Consider the following 19,862-nt stretch of genomic DNA (forward strand, 5'->3'; position numbering starts at 1 on the left):
AAAAAATATTTTATTTATATAATTTCTATATATTTTATTTCAGAGTGAGAAAGAGGCAGACAGAGAGAGAGGTGGGGTGGAGGAGAATGGGTGCACCAGGGCCTCCAGCCACTCCAAACGGACTGCAGATGCATGTGCCACCTTGTGCATCTGTCTTACATGGGATCTGGGGAATTGAGCCTGGGTCCTTTGGCTTTATAGGCAAACACCTTAACCGCTAAGCCATTTCTCCAGCCCTATTATATAAGTTTAAAAATATTTTATTTTTATTTATTTATTTGAGAGAGAGAGAGAGAGAGAGAGAGAGAGAGAGAGAGAGAGAGAGAATATGAAGCAGAGAGAGAATGGACATTCAGGGCACCAGCCACTGCAAATGAACTCCAGACACATGTGCCACCTTGTGCATCTGGCTTACGTGGGTCCTGGGGAATTGAACCTGCATCCTATGGCTTTGCAAGCAAGTGCCTTAATTGCTAAGCCATCTCTCCAGTCCTACTTATATTATATTTATTAGAGAGAGAGAGAGCAAGAAAGGGCATGTCAGAACCTCTAGCCACTGCAAATGAACTCCAGACACATGCACTACTGTGTGGTGGTTTGATTCAGGTGTCCCCCATAAACTTAGGTATTCTGAAGGTATTCTGAATGCTAGTCTCCCCAGCTGATGGCAATTGAAAATTAAAGCCTCCTGGGCCCTTGGTTTCCCACCAGGAATAGATGGTAAGACCCTGTTGCTGAAGACTCCACATCCTTGGGCTGCAAGGCCACTGAGAAATCCTGCTGGAACTGAGCTGACAGACTAGCTTACAGAAAGCTGGAAGAAGCCATTCTACATGCAGTTCAATGGGAGAGAGAGATACCACCAGTGAAGATACTCAACAGTGGACACTGCAAGTCTTATAATTGGCCAGCCAGGCCAAATGGGCCAGCGGGTGCAATAATGGCACATCTGTCATGGTGGAAACCAACTGCCCTCCAACTGGACTGGAGTCCTGCTCCATGGGAGGGAATACATCCCTGATACTGAAAACTTAAAACAGGGGCAGTCTTGAGCCCTAGGGGTATAACATCTGCTGATGTCTGGATAAGTGTATATACTATGCTTATCAAATTGCCCAGTAAGCACTTCTCTTAACATCCATACCCTTATATTAATGCTACTCTCACTTTCGGTAGAGAATCTTCTCTTTTCAGATGGCAGTGACCTTGGGACGACTCAGAAGGTATCATGGTGCTGGAAAGAAGTGACTGGAGTACTGAGTAACATCTTGATCACACCTTCCAAGGCTCAGGGTCTAATGTGGAAGAGGTGGCAGAAAGAATGTAAGAGCCAAAGGAAGGGTAGGGCTCCTTACAACATGCTCCCTCCAGACATAAAATGGCCTGGATATCCAAGACCTCATAGTGCCTGACACTACCTATACAAGACCATCATAAGAGGAGGAAAAGATTATGACATCAAAATAAAAGAGAGACTGATTGAGATGGGGAGGAGATATGATGGAGAATGGAATTTCAAAGGGGAAAGTGGGGGCAGGGAGGGTATTACCATGGGATTTTTTTTATACTTATGGAAAATGTTAATAAAAATTGAGAAAAAAAAAGAAAATTAAAGCCTCCTGGAGGGAGTGTATTGTTGGGGGCAGGCTTATGGGTGTTATAGCTAGTTTCCCCTTGCTAGTGGTTAGCACACTCTCCTGTTGCTATTGTCCACCTTATGATGGCCAGGAGGTGATGTCCACCCTCTGCTTGTCATTGCTTTCTCCTGCCTTCATGGAGCTTCCCTTAGAGTCTATAAGACAAAATCAACCCCTCTTTTTTTTTTCCCCCAAAGCGGCATTTGGTTGGGTGATTGCTGCCAGCAATGTGCACCTGACTGCAACACACTGGAAACTAGAAATGAGAACAAACACCTTCCTATGTTAAGCTGTTTCTTTAAAATTTTTTTTTTCAGGTAGGGTCTCACTTTAGCCCAAGCTGACTTAGAACTCACTCTGTAGTACCAGGCTGGCTTCAAACTCACAGCAGTCCTTCTACCTCTGCCTCCCAAGTGCTAGGGTTAAAGGCATGTGCCACCACGTCTGGATAAAAAACTTTTTATTGACAACTTCCATAAATATAGATAATAGACCCCGGTCCTCATGCATATGAGGCAAACACTCTACCACTGACCTACATCCCCAGTGTTAACATCTAGGCTGGTTCCATTTCCCAGCTATTGTGAATTGAGCGACCATAAACATGGTTGAGCAATTGTCTCTAAGGTAATGAGATAAGTCCTTAGGATATATGCCTAGTAGTTCTATAGCTGGGTCATATGGTAGATCTATTTTTAGCTGTCTTAGGAACCTCCACACTGATTTTCACAATGGCTAGACCAGATTGCATTCCCACCTACTGTGTAGAGGGGTTCCTCTTTTTCCACATCCCTGCCAGCATTTATGGTCATTCATTTTCATGATGGTAGCCAATCTGACAGGAGTGAGATGGAATCTCAATGTAGTTTTAATTTTCATTTCCCTGATGACTAGGGATGTAGAACATTTTTTAAGATGCTCATATGCCATTCGTATTTCTTCTTTTGAGAACTATCTATTTAGTTCCATAGCCCATGTTTTAATTGGCTTGTTTGATTTCTTATTATTTAATTTTTTGAGTTTTTTGTATATCCTAGATATTAAGCCTCCATCAGATGTATAGCTGGCAAAGATTTTTTTCCCATTCTGTAGGTTGCCTCTTTGCTTTATTCACAGTGTCATTTGCTGTACAAAATCTTTGTAATTTCATGAGGTCAGAGTATTAATCTGTGGTTTTATTGCCAGAGCAATTGGGGGTATATTCAGAGTCTTTGCCAAGACCAATATTTTGAAGGGTTTCCCCTACTTTTTCCTCTGGCAGTTTCAGAGTTTCAGGTCTGATGTTAAGGTCTTTAATCCATTTGGACTTAATTCTTGTGCATGTCCTTCTACAGACACATATCCAGTTTTCCCAGCACCATTTGCTGCAGAAGCTGTCTTTTCTCCAAAGAGTATTTTTGGCATTTTTATCAAATATTAGGTGGCTATAGCTATCCAGACTTACATTTGGGTTCTCTATTCTGTTCCATTGATCTACATGTCTGCTTTTGTGCCAGTACCATGCTGTTTTTGTTACTATGGCTCTGTAGTGTAGGTTAAAATCAGGTATGGTGATATCACCAGCCTTATTTTTGTGGCTCAGTATTGTTTTAGATATTTGAGATTTTTTTTTGTGATTCCAAATGAATTTTTGGATTGGTTTTTCCTGTTTGTATGAAGAATGCCATTGGAATTTTGATTGCTTTTGGTAAGATTGCCATTTTCACAATATTGATTCTTCTCATAGGAACAAGGGATATCTTTCCATTTCCTAGTGTCTTCTGCAATTTTTTGCTTGAGAATTTTGAAGTTTTCATTGTAGAGATCCTTCACTTCCTTGGTTAGGTTTATTCCAAGGTACTTTATTTATTTATTTATTTTGATGCAATTGTGAATGGAAGTGATTCTCTGATTTCATCCTTTTTGTGTTTGTTGTCAGCATATAGGAAGGCTACTGATTTCTGTGTATTTATTTTGTATCCTGCTACATGGCTATCAGTGTTTATCAGCTCTAATAGTTTGCTGGTAGAGTCTTTAGGGTCCTTTATGTATAGAATCATGTCATCTGCAAATAATGATAACTTGATCTTTTCCTTTCCAATTTGTATCCCTTTTATCTGTGTCTCTTGCCTTATTGCTATGGCTAAGACCTCCAGTACTATATTAAATAAAAGTGGGGACAGTGGACACCCTTGTCTTACTCCTGATTTTAGTGAAAAAGCTTCCAGTTTTTCCCTATTTAGTAATATGTTGGTTACAAGCTTGTCATAAATAGCCTTTATTATGTTGAAATATGTTCCTTCTATTCCCAGTCTCTGTAGGACTTTTATCATGAAGGGATATTGGATTTTGTCAAATGCTTTCTCTGCATCTAATGAGATGATTATGTGATTTTTGTCCTTCAGTCCATTTATATAATGTATTACATTTATCAATTTGCATATGTTGAACCATCTCTGCATCTCTGGGATAAAGCCTACTTGGTCAGGGTGAATGACCTTTCTGATATATTGTTGTATTCTGTTTGCCAAAATTTTGTTGAGAATTTTTGCATCTATGTTCATGAGGGAGATTGGTCTGTAATTTTCTTTTTTGGTTCTGTCTTTGCCTGGTTTTGATATCAGGGTGATGCTGGCTTCATAGATGGAGTTTGGTAGGATTCCTTCTTTTTACATTTTATGGAAAAGCTTAAGAAGCAATGGTGTTAGCTCTTCCCTGAAGGTCTGGTAAAATTCACCAGTGAATCCATCTGGGCCTGGACCTTTTTTAGTTGGGAGATTTTTAAAAAAATTTTTTTCTTTATTTATTTGAGAGTGACAGAGAAAGAGGCAGAGGGAGAGACAGAGAGAGAGAGAGAGAGAGAGAGAGAGAGAGAGAAAGAGAGAGAGAGAGAGAGAATGGACATGCCAGGGCTTCCAGCCACTGCAAACAAACTCCAGACGTGTATGCCCCCTTGTGCATCTGGCTAACGTGGGTCCTGGGGAATCATGCCTTGAACCGGGGTCCTTAGGCTTCATAGGCAAGCGCTTAACTGCTAAGCCATCTCTTCAGTCCAAGTTTGGAGATTTTTGATAACTGTTTGGATCTGCATACTTGTTATAGGTCTATTTAAGAGACTAAGCTCACCTTGATTTAATTTAGGTAGGTCATGTAAATCAAGGAAATCATCAATTTCTTTCAGATTTTCATTCTTAGTGGAGTGTATATCTTTATAGTATGTCCCTATGATTTTTTGAATTTCTTTGGTATCTGTTGTGTTGCTGCCTTTTTCATCTCTAGTTTTATTAATTTTTGTGTCTTTTCTCTTTCTTCTGGTCATATTTGCTAAGGGTTTATCAATCTTGTTTATCCTTTCAAAGAACCAACAACCAACTCTTTGTTTCATTGATTCTTTGGATTTTTTTTTTTTTTTGGTTTTTATTTCATTAATTTCTGCCCTAATCTTTAATATTTCTTCCCGTCTACTGATTTTTGGTTTGCCTTGTTCTTCTTTTTCCAAGGCCTTAAGGTGAAGCATTAGTTCATTTACTTGAGACCTTTCCTTTTTTTTTTTTTCTTTCTTCTTTCTTTTATTTTTTTTTCAAGGTAGGGTCTCACTCTAGCCCAGGCTGACCTAGAATTCACTCTGTATTCTCAGCATGGCTTTGAACTCAGGGAGATCCTCCTACTTCTGCCTCCCAAGTGCTGGGATTAAAGGTGTGTGCCACCACACCTGGCTAAGACCTTTCTAATTTCTTAATATAGGCAATTAAAGCTATAAACTTCCTTCTTAGGACTGCCTTCATTGTGTCTCAAAGGTTTTGTATGTTGTGTTCTCATTATCATTTGACTCTATGAATTTTTTGATTTCCTTCTTGATTTCTTCATTGACCCATTCATCATTTAGTAGTGTATTATTTAGTTTCCATGATTTTGTGTATGCTCTATAGCTTTTCTTGCTATTGATTTGTAGTTTGATTCCATTGTGGTCAGATAGAATGCAAGGAATTATTTCAATTTTCCTGTACTTGTTAAAATTTTCATTGTGTCCTAATATATGGTCTATTTTAGAGAATGTTCCATGTGCTGCTGAAAAAATGTATATTCTGCAGCATTTGGATGAAATGTCCTGTATGTATCTGTTAGGTCCATTTCTTCTATGACCTCATTTAATCCAGATGCCTCTCTATTTATTTTTTGCTGAGATGACCTGTCAATTGATGAGAGTGGGGTGTTGAAGTCACCCACTACCACTGTGTTTGATCTTATCTGTGACCTTAGTTCTAATAGCATTTGTTTGATGAAGTTGGGAGCCCCCATGTTAGGTGCATATATGGTTAGGATTGTAATGTCCTCCTGTTTGAGTGTGACTTTAATAAATATAAAGTGACCTTTCTTATCTTTGCTAACTAATTTTGGACTGAGATTTATCTTGTCAGATATTAGGATAGCAGCCCCTGCTTGTTTGCTAGGCCCATTTGCTTGAAACACCATTTTCCAATCTTTCACCCTAAGATAGTGTCCATCCTTTGTAGAAAGGTGAGTTACTTGGAGGCAACAAATTGAAGGATCCTGCTTTTTAACCCAGTCTGCAAACCTATGTCTTTTGGTTGGGACATTGAGGCCATTAATATTAAGAGATATTATTGAAAGGTGTATATTTATTTTTGCCATTTTTTGTAGTTCTTCCCATTTTACCTTTGCTTTCTTGTACTAACTATTATTTGAGTATGGCTTGCTTTTTCCAGGTTCCTTATATGTGTGCTTTTCGTTCTCTTCAGCATGGAGGATTCTTTCAAGTATTTTCTGTAGAGCTGGTTTTGTCTTCAAATATTCCTTTAGCCTGCTTTTGTTGTGGCATGTCCTTATTTCTCTGTCTATTTGAATGGATAGCTTAACAGGATAAAGTAACCTTGGTTAACAGTTGTTATCTTTAATAACTTGGAATGCATCATTCCAAGCCCTTCTAGCTTTTAAAGTTTGTGTTGAGTAATCTGCTGTGATACTGATGGGCTTGCCTTTGTAGGTAACTTGATTTTTCTAACTGCTTTCAATATATTTTCTTTGGTTTGTATGTTTGGTAGTTTAATTCCAGGTTTTGTCTGGTTAGCGTTCTAAAGGATTTCTGTGTCTGCATTGGCACCTCTTTCCCAATTTGGGGTAATTACTTATATACCTCACTTTTTAGTAGAAGAGTGTAATTCGCTGTTTGTTTTTTTTTCTTCTCCCCTAGGCTGCTTTGGCATGGTTCCTATGCTGCTACCTTTTCCTGCAGATCAAGCTGAGCCTTGCAGCTGTGGCCCCATGGACCAGGTGCCACAGCTGCTGGAGCCATTTCTGCCTGCCTGTGTGGGCTCTGGATGCTCTAGATCTCTCCTACTTCTCTGCTGCCATTGGTAATTTCTTTTGTTTTTTAAATTATTTATTTGAGAGTGACAGACAGAGAAAGAGGCAGATAGAGAGAGAGGGAGAATGGGCACACAAGGGTCTCCAGCCACTGCAAACAAACTCCAGACGTGTGCACCCCTTGTGCATCTGGCTAACATGGGTCCTGGGGAATTGAGCCTTCAACCAGGGTCTTTAGGCTTCACAGGCAAGTGCTTAACCGCTAAGCCATCTCTTCAGCCCTGGTAATTTCTTATATACCTCACTTTTTAGTAGAAGAGTGTAATTCGCTGTTTTCTTTTTTCTTCTTCTCCCCTAGGCTGCTTTGGCGTGGTTCCTATGCTGCCACCTTAACCAGAAATCTCCCCAGTGTTAACTTCTTGTCTTGATATTTCTATTTATTTATTTACTTATTTGCAAGAGAGAGAGAGAGAGAGAGAGGGAGATAGAGTAAGAATGCATGCGCCAGGGCCTCTAGTCACTGAAAACGAACTCCAGATGCATACACCTCCTTGTACATCTGGCTTTATATGGACACTGCGGAATTGAATCCTGGTCTTTCGGCTTTTCAGGCAAGTCCTTAACCACTGACAAATATCGTCAGCCTGTTTTCTTAATATTGCTAAAGCTGAAGAGATGCCTCTTTCACAGCACCTAGTTCTTTACTCATTATTTTTAAATTTATTTTTTTAAAAAATTATTTATTTATTTATTTGAGAGCGACAGACACAGAGAGAAAGACAGATAGAGGGAGAGAGAGAGAATGGGCGCGCCAGGGCTTCTAGCCACTGCAAACGAACTCCAGACGCGTGCGCCCCCTTGTGCATCTGGCTAACGTGGGACCTGGGGAACCGAGCCTCGAACCGGGGTCCTTAGGCTTCACAGGCAAGTGCTTAACTGCTAAGCCATCTCTCCAGCCCATTACTCATTATTTTTATCTCTTATCTTTTTAAATATATTTTTATTTATTTGTAAGCAGAAAGAGATGGAGAGAGAGAGAGAGAGAGAGAGGGATGGAGGGAGGGAGGGAGAGAATGGGCATGCCAGAACCTTTTGCTACTGCAAATTAATTCCAGATGCATGCACCACTTTGCATATTTGGCTATATGTAGATTCTAGGGCACTGAACTCAGGCTAGCAGGCTTTTCCAGCAAGCACCTTAATTGCTGAGCCATCTCCCCAGCCCTTGTTTCTTGCCATCTTAAAAGCTTTCTGGTTGACTTTGGGCACTAGACTTTTTCTTGTGCTGAGAGTGTAATTTCTTCTATTCTCTGCTTCTTGAGGCAGGGATTACGGTGTGCCATATTCAGATTGATTCAATTTATTTTAGACTTTACCAGTTAAAGCAGGTTTTGGGCGTGTTTTTGGCTGCCTCCCTTCTATTCTCCTAATAGGACCTAGATTCTAGGCGGATCATTCCTTCTTTATTGTATAGAGTGCTGGTGAAAGGTCCATGGGAGGTCTAGGATTTAGGAGCCAAACCAGGAAAAGTGGCCACAAGGTGGCAGTAGCACTCAGTTAGTTTGGTGCGGGCTATTGCTTGGAGCCGGTTGCCTAGCGGGGGAAGTCCCTCTTTTGCCAGTGACCTTCTAGGATAGTGCTGCAAGGCCATCACCCAGGAAGTCAGTAGAGCATGGGAATTCCCCGAAGAGGGGAAATCAGAAAGGGAATTTACGAGATGAGAAGGGTGTGGCTAGTTCTAAGAACCAAAAAGGGTAGCCGTGTCTGGGCCTCTTAGAGACCTGTGGTGGGTGCTCTGTATGTCTGGTAGATGTTGGGCGCAGCCTGGCAGAGCATGCAAAATACCAATAGCTGGGCTGGAAGGATGGCTCAGCAGTTAAGGTGTTTGCCTGCAAAGCCAAAGGACCCAGGTTCGATTCCCCAGGATCCACATTAGCCAGATGCACAAGGGGGCTCATGCGTCTGGAGTTTGTTTGTAGTGGCTGGAGGCCCTGGTATGCCCATTCTCTTTATCTTTCTCTCTCCCCCTCTTTCTCTGTTAAATAAATAAAAATATAAAATTAAAAAAATACTAATAGCCAAAAATGTGTTTACCTGACCTATATTAAAAATAATTAGAGGTGTGAAAAAAAAGAGCTGCAGACTGAGTGTGGTGGCTTAGACCAGATGTGGTGGTGCACACTTTTAATCCCAGCACTTGGGAGACTTCAAGACCAACCTGGGACTACATATTGAGTCCCAGTCAGACTGGGCTAGAATGAGACCCTACCTTGAAAAAATCACCACCAGCAGCAAAAAACTGGCTGGGCTGGTTGGCGCACGTCTTTAATCCCAGCACTTGGGAGGCAGAGGTAGAAGGATCGCCATGAGTTTGAGGCCACTCTGAGAATACATAGTGAATTCCAGGTCAGCTTGGGCTACAGTGAGACCGTACCTCAAAACAACAACAAAACAAACAAACAAACAAAAGAGCTGGATTCAAGGGGCCTTTTTGTATTTTATATATTTTTTTAATTGGCAACTTCCATAAGTCTAAACAATATACCATGATCATAATCCCCTCCCACCACCCTCTCTTTTTTCCTTCCCAAATCTCCCCTCCACTGAATCCCATCTTTTCAACTAGTCTCTCTTCTGTTTTGATTTCATCATTTTTCCACCTCCTATTATGCAGGTATTGTGTAGGTAACATTAGCCACTGTGAGGCCATGAATATCAAGGCCACTTTGTCTCTGGAGGACAGCATTGTAAGTAGTCCTCTTCTTCCTTTGGCTTTTAAGTTGTTTCCACCACCTCTTCTACAACAGTCCCTGAGCTTTGGGAGGCACCATAGAGTTGTCTTACTTAGTGCTGGACAGTCCACTGTCACTTTTTTTTTTCAGCACTTTGGTGAGTTTTGAGTCACCCAATGGTTGCTGCTGAGAGTAATAGTAGTATATGGGCATAAGCAGAAGTATTTAGAAGGTGATTTGGTGGGCATAATATATCCATTTAGCTAGATAACAGTAGTAGTTCCCCCTTAGAGCTTACAACCTCCCAATCCATAGGCTTTTGACTAGGTTTTCAGTACTAAGCCTCATGTGCAATCAGAGAGCAGTTGGTTTCCCCTATAGCAGACATGCCACCATTGCACCAGTTGGTACATTTGGCCTGGCTGACCAGAGGCAAAGCTTGCAGGGTCCTCTGCTGGTTAACACAGGTGATGGCTTTTCTCCTCCAATAGGCTGCATAGCTCTTTCCGACAGCTAGTAAACAGAAAGGAGACTTCCAGCTTAGCACCAGCTTGATTTCTCAGTAATCTGCAACCTGCATGTGAAATTTTCAGCAATAGGGAAGATCTTTTTACTTTTTTTTGTTGTTTATTTTTATTTATTTGACAGTGACAGAGAGAGAGAAGGGGGGAAGAGAGAGAGAGAGAAGGAGAGGGGGGGGGAGGGAGAGAGAATGGATGTGCCAGGGTTTCCAGCCGCTGCAAACAAACTCCAGATGCCTGCGCCCCCTTGTGCATCTGGCTAACATGGGTCCTGGGGAATTGAGCCTTGAACCGGGGTCCTTAGCTTCACAGGCAAGCACTTAACCACTAAGCCATCTCTCCAGCCCAATAGGGAGAATCTTCTACCATATAGTTCTGATAGGCAACCAAGAGCTTTGGCAATAGCCTACTTATTTTGGGGGCACCAGGGACCTCCCTGGCCAACAACTCTATGGAAGTTATCCCACCTGGACACTGAAAATTTTCTAATAACAATCTATGGCTTCTTGGCACATTATTCACCACCATAAAGATACTTCTGCCCAAAACTCCCTCTCTCTCTCTCCCTCTCTTTTAGCATATATTATTAGCTAGCAAAGAGGTAGGTTTTCATATGACTTATTCATAAATCTTAAATTTTGTTTAACTCTCCTCTCATGCCCTCCTCTTCTCTATCCTTTTCCTCAAAGGACCTTTTGAGCTGATGGCCCAACTGGGAAGAAGCAAACAATATGGCAGCCAATAGCTAGGGACCATCTTGAGTTCATTTACAGAACAGAGGCTAATAATTTCCAGCCTGTATTCACTCCCCAACTACAAAAGCCCAGGGAGCAGAGGCATCCTCACCTGCTCAGGTGACATCCCCAAACCTTTTGTCTGTTTCTTCCTGTGTGGAACTCAGAGCCTGGACCTAGACCCTGGGAGTGGTGGGACTATATCAAGGATCGCACAAGAAACTAAAAGAAAGCTGGGGAATGGCTTAGCAGTTAAAGGCACTTACTAGCTGGATTGGCCTGGGTTTGTTTCCCCAGTAACCATGTAGCACCAGATGTACAAAGCTGTGCAACATCTGGAGGGCCTTTGCAGCAGCAAGAGGCCCTGGCATGCCCATTGTTTTATAATTCTGTGTCTTTTTTCCCTCCTTCCTTCCCTCCCTCTTACTTGTAAATAAACAAACAAACAAACAAATACTTCAGCTGGGTGTGGTGACACACACCTTTAATCCCAGCACTTGAGAGGCAGAGGTAGGAGGATTGCCATGTGTTTGAGGCCACCCTGAAGACTAAAGAGTGAATTCTAGGTCAGCTTGGGATGGAATGAGACCCTACCCCCCAAAAACTTTTATATTTTATTTATTTACAAAGGGGTAAGGGAGGAATGGGTATGGTGCCAGGGATTCTAGCCACTGTAAACACACTTCAGATGCATGGACCACTTTGTGCATCTGGCTTTATGTGGGCAGTTGGGAACTAAACCCCAATTGTTAGGCATTTCAGTCAAGCGCCTTAACCACTGAGCAATCTCTCTGTGGGTACTGGGGAATTGAACTCTGGTTGTTAGGCATTGCAGGCAAGCACCTTAATTGCTGAGCCATCTCTCCATCCCCAAAAGAAGCAAAAAGAGCCTGGGTTCTGCTGACACACTCCAGATTAGTGTTGCTGTGAGGTTTAATAAATGGTATCTATAAGGTACTGGCATAAAGCAACCATATTTAATTTTCTTTTTTTTTTTTGTATGAGAGAGAAAGAATGAGTGAGTGAGTGAGTGAGAGAGAGAGAAAATTGGCATGCCAGGACCTCCAGCCACTGAAATCAAACTCCAGATGTGTGCACCATCTTGTGCACATGTGTGACCTTGCACACTTGCATCACCCTTTGTGTCTGGCTTACATGGGATCTGGAGAGTTGAACATGGGCCTTTAGGCTTCACAGGCAAGCACTTTAACTGCTAAGCCATCTCTCCAGCCCTTCTTTTTAAAAATTCTTTTGTTTATGTTTATTTTAGTTATTATTTATTTGAGAGTGACAGGCAGAGATAGAAAGAGGCGGGGGGTGGGGAGAGAGAGAAAGAATTGGCCCACCAAGCCCTCCAGCCCTCCACTGCAAATGAACTCCAGACACGTGCGCCCCCTTGTGCATCTGGCTAACATGGGTCCTGGGGAATCAAGCCTCGAACTGGGCTCCTTAGGCTTCACAGGCAAGCGCTTAACCACTAAACCATCCCTCCAGCCCTTTTCTTTTCTTTTCTCTTCTTTCTTTCTTTTTCTTTTTTTTTTGTTTATTCGAGTTAGGATCTCACTCTACCTGAGGCTGACCTGGAATTCACTATGTAGTCTCAGGGTGGCCTTGAACTCATGGCAATCCACCTACCTCTGCCTCCCGAGTGCTGGGATTAAAGGCGTGCGCCACCACACCTGGCTCTTTTATTCTGACATGGGATTTTTCACTCTTGCCCAGGCTATGCTTGAACTCCCAATGATCTTCTTACTTCGACCTCTGGAGTGCTGGGATCAAAGGTGTGTGCCACCATGCACAGCTGGTTCTTGGTTGTTATGTATGTATGCAGCTGGCTCTTTGTCTAGTGTGGCACCTGTGTTTCCTCCAGAATGTTCCACTGCCTCCCATCAGTGGAGTCTCACCCGTGGTTCTCTGCCTGTAGTTGACTTCTAGGGGCAGGCCTCTCAGGCTTCAGCTCCTTGCTGCTGAGGCCATACCTGGTCTCCAGGTGGCGCTCTATAGCAAACTTGAACACTTGCTCCTCCAGGACTCACATTTGTTTTAAGGATACAATCACACGTCCTTTATTTTATTTATTTCTTTTTAAAATTTATTTGAGAGAGCGAGAGAGAGACAGAGAGACAGAGAGAGAGAGAGAGAGGGAGAGAGAGAGAGAGAGAGAGAGAGAGAGAGAGAGAGAGAGAGAGAGAGAGACAGAGAGAGAGACAGAGAGAGAGACAGAGAGAGAGACAGAGAGACAGAGACAGAGAGAATGGGTGCGCCAGAGCTTCCAGCCACTGCAAATGAACTCCCGCTGCATGTGTCTCCTTATGCATCTGGTTTAAGTGGGTCCTGGAGAATCGAACTGGTATCCTTTGGCTTTTCAGGCAAATGCCTTAACCGCTAAGTCATCTCTACAGCTCCCTATCTTATCTTATTGATTTTAATAGGATATATGTATTTATTTGGTTTTTCCGAGGTAGGGTCTCACTCTAGCTCAGGCTGACCTGGAATTCACTGTGTAGTCTCAGGGAGGCCTTAAACTCATGGCGATCCTCCTGCCTCTGCCTCCCAAGTGCTGGGATTAAAGGCATGCACCACTGCAGGACCTGCCAAACGCTTTGAGTGGGTGGTCTTGCTCCATACTAGGATGTCATCCATGTAATGTACCACCATGCCAGGCTTAAAAATGTTTTTATTTATTTATTTGAGAGAGAGAGAAAAAAAAAAAAAGGGAGAGAGAGAATGGGCATGTCAGGGCCTCTATCCACTGCAAATGAACTCCAGACACATGTACCACTATGTGCATCTGGCTTTATGTGGGTACTGGGGAATTGAATCTAGGTCCTTAGGCTTCACAGGCAAATGCCTTACCTACCAAGCCATCTCTCCATCACTTTTATTTTATTTTTTAGGTAAAGTCTCAGTATAGCCCAGGCTGACCTGGAACTCCTTATAAGCCCAGGCTGGCCTGGAACTCACTGTAGCCTAGGCTGGCTTCAAACTCACCATGATCCACCTACTTCAGCTTCCAGAGTGCTTGGATTAAAGGTGTGTGCCACTGCACTTGGCTTTACATATCCTTTTTTTTTTCCCCAACAGATTTTAGAAGTGTCAGTTTTCAGTCACACAACTCTCCTCATTTTATTAGTATTAGCCAACAGGTCTCTCACACATTGCATTTAAAAAAACAAATTTATTGAGTTATAATTAACATAATGTAAGATTTAATATTCTCACATGCAGCTTTAACCAATTTATGACCAAGACAAACACCATTTCCAGTATCCACAAAGTTTATTGCACCACTTTCATCTATTATTTCCAACTTTTGGCAACCACAAGTTTTATTTATATCTCCATGTTTTTATGAATCGTACTCCAAGTACTTAAATATAAATTTTACAACATGTATTTGTCCATATCTGGCTTCTTTCACACAGCATAAAGCCTTAAGAAGCTGAAATAAAGAAGAGCCATAGCTGGAGATATATCTCAATAATAGAGTGCTAGTCTATCCCTGGGGTCAATTCCCAGAATTATGCCTTTAATCCCAGCTCTTGGGAGGCAGAGGTAGGAGGATTGCCATAAATTTGAGGCCATCTTGAGAGTACAGAGAAAATTCTAGGTCAGCCTGGGCTAGAATGAGACCCCACCTAAAAAAAAAAAAGGACCTAAATAAATAGACCATATTCATGGCTCTTGAAACTCACTAAAATTCATGTGTAGGTAAGTCTTCATTTAAAAAAAAATGAGAAATAAATTTTTTTAAACCTAGTACTAAATTTAAAAAATTATTTATTTATTTTTTAGCTAGGGTTTCACTTTAGCCCAGGCTGGCCTAGAATTCACTATGTATTCTCAGGTTGGCCTCAAACTCATGGTGACCCTCCTACCTCTGCCTCTTGAGTGCCAAGATTAAAGGTGCATGCCACAACTCCAGGAAAAAATAACTTTTGGGGGATTGTTTTATTTTATTTTGGTCTTTCAAAGTAGGGTCTCACTCTATTCCAGGCTGACCTGGAATTCACTAGGTTGTCTTAGGGTAGCCTTGAACTCGGGTGATCTTCCTGCTTCTGCCTCCCTAGTGCTAGGATTAAGGTGTGCGCTACCACGCCTGACTTGGCTTTTTTTTCTTTTTGAGGCAGTGTCTCACTCTAGCTCAGGCTGACCTGGAATTCACCATGTAGTCTCAGGGTGGCATTGAACTCATGGCAATCCTCCTACCTCTGCCTCCTGAGTGCTGGGATTAAACGTGTGCACCACCATGCCTGGCCCAACTTTTCATTTATTTATTATGTAGTGTGTGTGTATAAGCATGTATGTGCCACAGTTTTTGTGCCTGTGAGAGGACAACTTTCAGGTTGGTCCTTCCTTCTACCTCAGTTGAGACAAGATCTCTCATTGTTCACAAGCTTCTGAGACATCCTCCTGTCTCCACTCTTCTCACTATAGGTGCTCTGGGATTACAGAAACTCACTACAGCTCTTGACTTTTACATGGATGGGGTCTGGAGATCTGAGCTCAGGTTCTCAGAGTTGTATGGCAAGCATTTTAGCCACTGCGTCATCTCCCTAGCCTTCTTTTCTGTTCTTTCATTTTGTTGTGTGTATGTCTGTATATGTATGTGTGTGTGTGGTGGGGGTCACAGATCAAAGTTGTGTGTCTTCCTCATTATCTGTTTCTTGGGTATAAAGAAATACAATAGGGCTGGAGAGATGGCTTAGCAGTTAAGCGCTTGCCTGTGAAGCCTAAGGACCCCGGTTCGAGGCTCGGTTCCCCAGGTCCCACGTTAGCCAGATGCACAAGGGGGCGCACGCGTCTGGAGTTCGTTTGCAGAGGCTGGAAGCCCTGGCGCGCCCATTCTCTCTCTCTCTCCCTCTATCTGTCTTTCTCTCTGTGTCTGTGGCTCTCAAATAAATAAATTTTAAAAAAAAAGAAGAAATACAATAGATTGTGTCTGTGTGTGTGTGTCTGGAGAGACAAAGAGAGAGAGAGAGAGGTAGAGAGGGAGAGAGAGAAACAGGATCTTGCTATGTAGCCTAGGGGGCTTCAAACTTGGGGCAATCTTTCTGTAATCAGGTTCCTAGGTACTGGGATTATAGGCATGAGCCACAATATCTGGCTTTTAGCTTTTTTGGATAGATTTGTTAAGATTTTCTACATAGACAATTGCATTGTGTGAATAAAGAGTTTTACTTCTTGGGCTGGGAGCTCAGTGGTAGCGCACGTACCTAGCATGTGCAACGCTTTAGGTTCAATCTCTAGTGCGGGGAGGAAAGAGCTTGACTTCTTATCAAATCTGTAAGACAGCCGGGTGTGCTTTCTATTCCAGCACTCAGGAGGCAGAGGTAGAAGGATCCCTGTGAGTTTAAGCCCAGTGTGAGACTACTGAATGAGTTCTAGGTCAGTCTGAGTTAGGGTGAGAGGTTAACCTAAAAAAAAAAAATCTTAAAAAAAAAAAAAAATCCGTACAAGTCTTCAAATCCGACACTGTGGGCTTGCTGGCTACGCGCGCGGGCATCTGGACGGAACTGGTAAGGCTGTTCCTCCGCGCCTGCAGTAGCCGACCCGAGTTTAGGAGACCTTAATTTACCCTGTCCCGACAAACCTGTTGGAAAATTGTCTGAATTTGATAGGAAAAAAGGCCCTCTAGAGAAGCGACCGTGGAGACCGACTTAAGTTCAGAGATTCTGCTTCCAGCACTTCACAGTGGTATGCAAAGAAGCCTTTCCATCCAGATGTCCTCAGAGATACTATGGATCAGTCCGGAGTTCTCCTCTGGGTAAAAGCAGAACCTTTTATTGTGGGTGCCTTGCAAGCCCCACCTCCATCCAAATTCAGTCTCCACTATCTCAGGAAGATATCCACCTATGTACGAACCCGGGCTACAGAGGGAGCTTACCCACGCCTGTACTGGTCCACATGGAGGCACATTGCATGTGGGAAGCTGCAGTTGGCTAAGGATCTAGCATGGCTTTACTTTGAAATATTTGATAATCTTTCGGTGAGGACCCCTGAAGCACGTCTGGAATGGTCTGAGATTTTGTCCAACTGCACATCTGACGACGAAGTTGAAAAGCAAAGAAATAAGCTTTCAGTAGACACCCTACAGTTTCTGCTCTTCTTATATATACAACAGTTAAACAAGGTCTCCTTGAGGACATCTTTGATTGGAGAAGAGTGGCCTAGTCCCAGAAACAGATCTCAGTCTCCTGACCTGACTGAAAGATCCAGTTGTCACAATAAGAACTGGAATGATTACAGTCACCAGGCTTTTGTCTATGATCATCTATCAGATCTTCTTGAGCTGCTTTTAAGTCCAGAAGAACTCACTGCATTGTTTCACTCAACCCGAAGCAGTCTGATCTCTCAAGAAGCTGTTGTGGCACTCAGCTTTCTTATCGAAGGCACAGTGAGTAGAGCCAGGAAAGTCTACCCACTTCACGAGCTTGCACTGTGGCAACCCCTGCATACAGAAAGCGGCTTCTCCAAGATCTCCAAGTCCTTCTCTTTCTACAAACTGGAAGCCTGGTTGAGAGCCTGTTTGACTGCGAATCCATTTGGTCCATCTGCTTGCCTCAAGTCCGGAAAGAAATTGGCTTGGGCTCACCAAGATCTGTGACAATTGAAAAGTGCAGGAATAGCACCTTTATCTTGGGTCCCGTAGAAACTGCTCTTCACCTCCGTGACTGTGACAGTGTAAAAGTCATCGCTGTTTGCCATCGCCTATCCATGTCTTCTACAACAGGCTGCATTTTCCACATTTTGACACCTTCACGCCCACTTATTCTTTCTGGGAATCAGAGAGTAACTTTGGCCCCTTTTCATACCCATTACCCAATGCTGGAGGAACATATGGCCAGGACCGGCCTTGCTACAGTGCCTAACTATTGGGATAACCCAGTGGTTGTGTGCAGAGAAAGCAGCGACACAGTCTTCCGGCTCTTACCACCTTGTGAATTCTACGTATTTATTACTCCCTTTGAAATGGAAGGGGACACAGCAGAGATACCTGGGGGTCTTCCACCTGCTTATCAGAAAGCACTAGCCCAACGAGAACAGAAGATACAGATCTGGCAGAAAACTGTGAAAGACGCTCATTTGACAAAGGAACAAAGGAAGCAGTTTCAGGTACTTGTGGAGACCAAGTTTTATGAATGGTTGATTAATACAGGACATCGTCAACAGCTGGACAGCCTTGTACCCCCTGCAGCAGGCTCCGAACAAGCAGCAGGATAGGACTACGTCATGTCACTGGTAGACATTGTAATGCAGACCACTTGAAGGGAGTTCTTTGGGGGGAAATCTTCCAAGTGCATAATATTCTACCACTCCCACCAGTATACAAACACTTATTTTACCAGTTTATTATGAGAAAACTAAATTACTTAAATGGAACCAATAGAAATTTGGGCAACTAGAATTGCCAAGTTTTATCTCTTGCTATTTGCATGACACAAGTTGTACTGCCCAATATTACTATTTTCCCTATTAATAGCTATAACTTTTAATCCTCCTTTCTGACATATCTTTTTCCTTTCCCCCCTCAAGCCAATTAATAAACTAGATGATCTTTGTTAATCACACTTGAGAGTTTTTAATAAATTATCAGAATTAATCTAAATGGACATTTTGTTACTGAATACTAGAAGAAAGTTGTGGATTAAATAAATAGATGAGAACATGGATACAAATAAATCTACTGGGAGTTATTTAATCCAAAAAAAAAAAATCCATATGCCTTTTATTACTTTTCCCTTGCTTTGTTGCCCTGGATAAAACATACAAGAGTGGAAGGAATATGCTAAATGTGGTGTCACACCCGTTTAATCTGGGCATTTGGAATGGGAGGCCAAGGTAGGAGGATCACTGTTGAATTCGAGGCCAACCTGAGACTATATAGTGAATTCCAGTCAGCCTGGGCTAGAGCAAGACCCTAACTCAAAACAAACAAACAAACAAACAAAAGTGGAATATAAAAGTTGAGATATCTGGTATTTTTCTTATTAGGAAAAACACATTCAGATTTTATGATACAATATCATAAATATTACCTACAGGTTTATCTTGGATGCCTTTTATCTGGGTGAGAAGTTCCCCTCTGTTTCTACTTTTTATGTATTGAGAGAATCCCACAGTTCTTATTATTTATATTTTGGTTTTCTGAGGTAGGGTCTCACTCTAGCTCAGGCTGAGCTGGAATTCACTATATAGTCTCAGGGTGGCCTCGAATTCATGGTGTCCTCCTACCTCTGCCTCCCAAGTGCTGGCATTAAAGTTGTGCCACCATGCCCGGCTGGAAGCATTTTCTTTTTTCCCTCTGCAACCTTATGGAAGTTTGTGCATCTGAGCAATTTTTTTTCTTAAAAGCTTGGTAGAATTTATCACTGAAGTCACTTTTGTACTTGGAATTTTAGGAAGTATTCTCTTCTGCTTTTGAGCAAGTTTAGATAGTTTGTGTCTTTACTGGAATGTGTGTCTTTCATCTAAGTCAAGTTCATGTGCATAAAGTTCTGTACAATAGGCTGGCATAGTGGTGCACACTTGTAATCCCACCATTCTGGAGGGGTAGGAGGACGAGGGTTAAGGCCAGCTTCTCCCCCCTGCCCCTTCCTCAGAGAAATATTGCTTAAAAAGCATTGTTTGAGGGCTGGAGAGATGGGTTAGCCCTTAAGGCGTTTGCCTGCAAAGCCAAAGGATACTGTTTGACTCTCCAGGACCCACGTAAGCCAGATGCACAAGGGGGCACATGCATCTGGAGTTCATTTGCAGTGGCTGGAGGCCCTGGCATGTCCATTCTCTCTCTCTGAAATAAATAAATAAATAAAATATCTTTTTTAAAAAGTTGTCTGAGCCATGTGTGGTGGTGCATACATTTAATCCCAGCACTTGGGAGGTGGAGATAGGAGGATCCCTGTGAGTTCAAGGGCAGTTTGGGACTATAGAATG

The 19,862-nt window shown here is 42.4% G+C and overlaps 1 protein-coding gene across 1 annotated transcript; it reads left to right on the forward strand.

The window, feature by feature from the left end:
* The first annotated feature begins 16,468 nt into the window (after nt 1-16,468).
* LOC123463427 (TBCC domain-containing protein 1-like) lies at nt 16,469-18,232 on the forward strand. The gene is given in 2 exon segments (XM_045158780.1): nt 16,469-17,521; nt 17,524-18,232. Coding segments are annotated over 2 exon segments (1,482 nt in total). The 5' UTR covers nt 16,469-16,668; the 3' UTR covers nt 18,153-18,232.
* Nucleotides 18,233-19,862: the final 1,630 nt, after the last annotated feature.

This window comes from Jaculus jaculus, chromosome 9, assembly GCF_020740685.1.
Source record: "Jaculus jaculus isolate mJacJac1 chromosome 9, mJacJac1.mat.Y.cur, whole genome shotgun sequence".
In the NCBI taxonomy this organism is placed as follows: Eukaryota; Metazoa; Chordata; class Mammalia; order Rodentia; family Dipodidae; genus Jaculus; species Jaculus jaculus.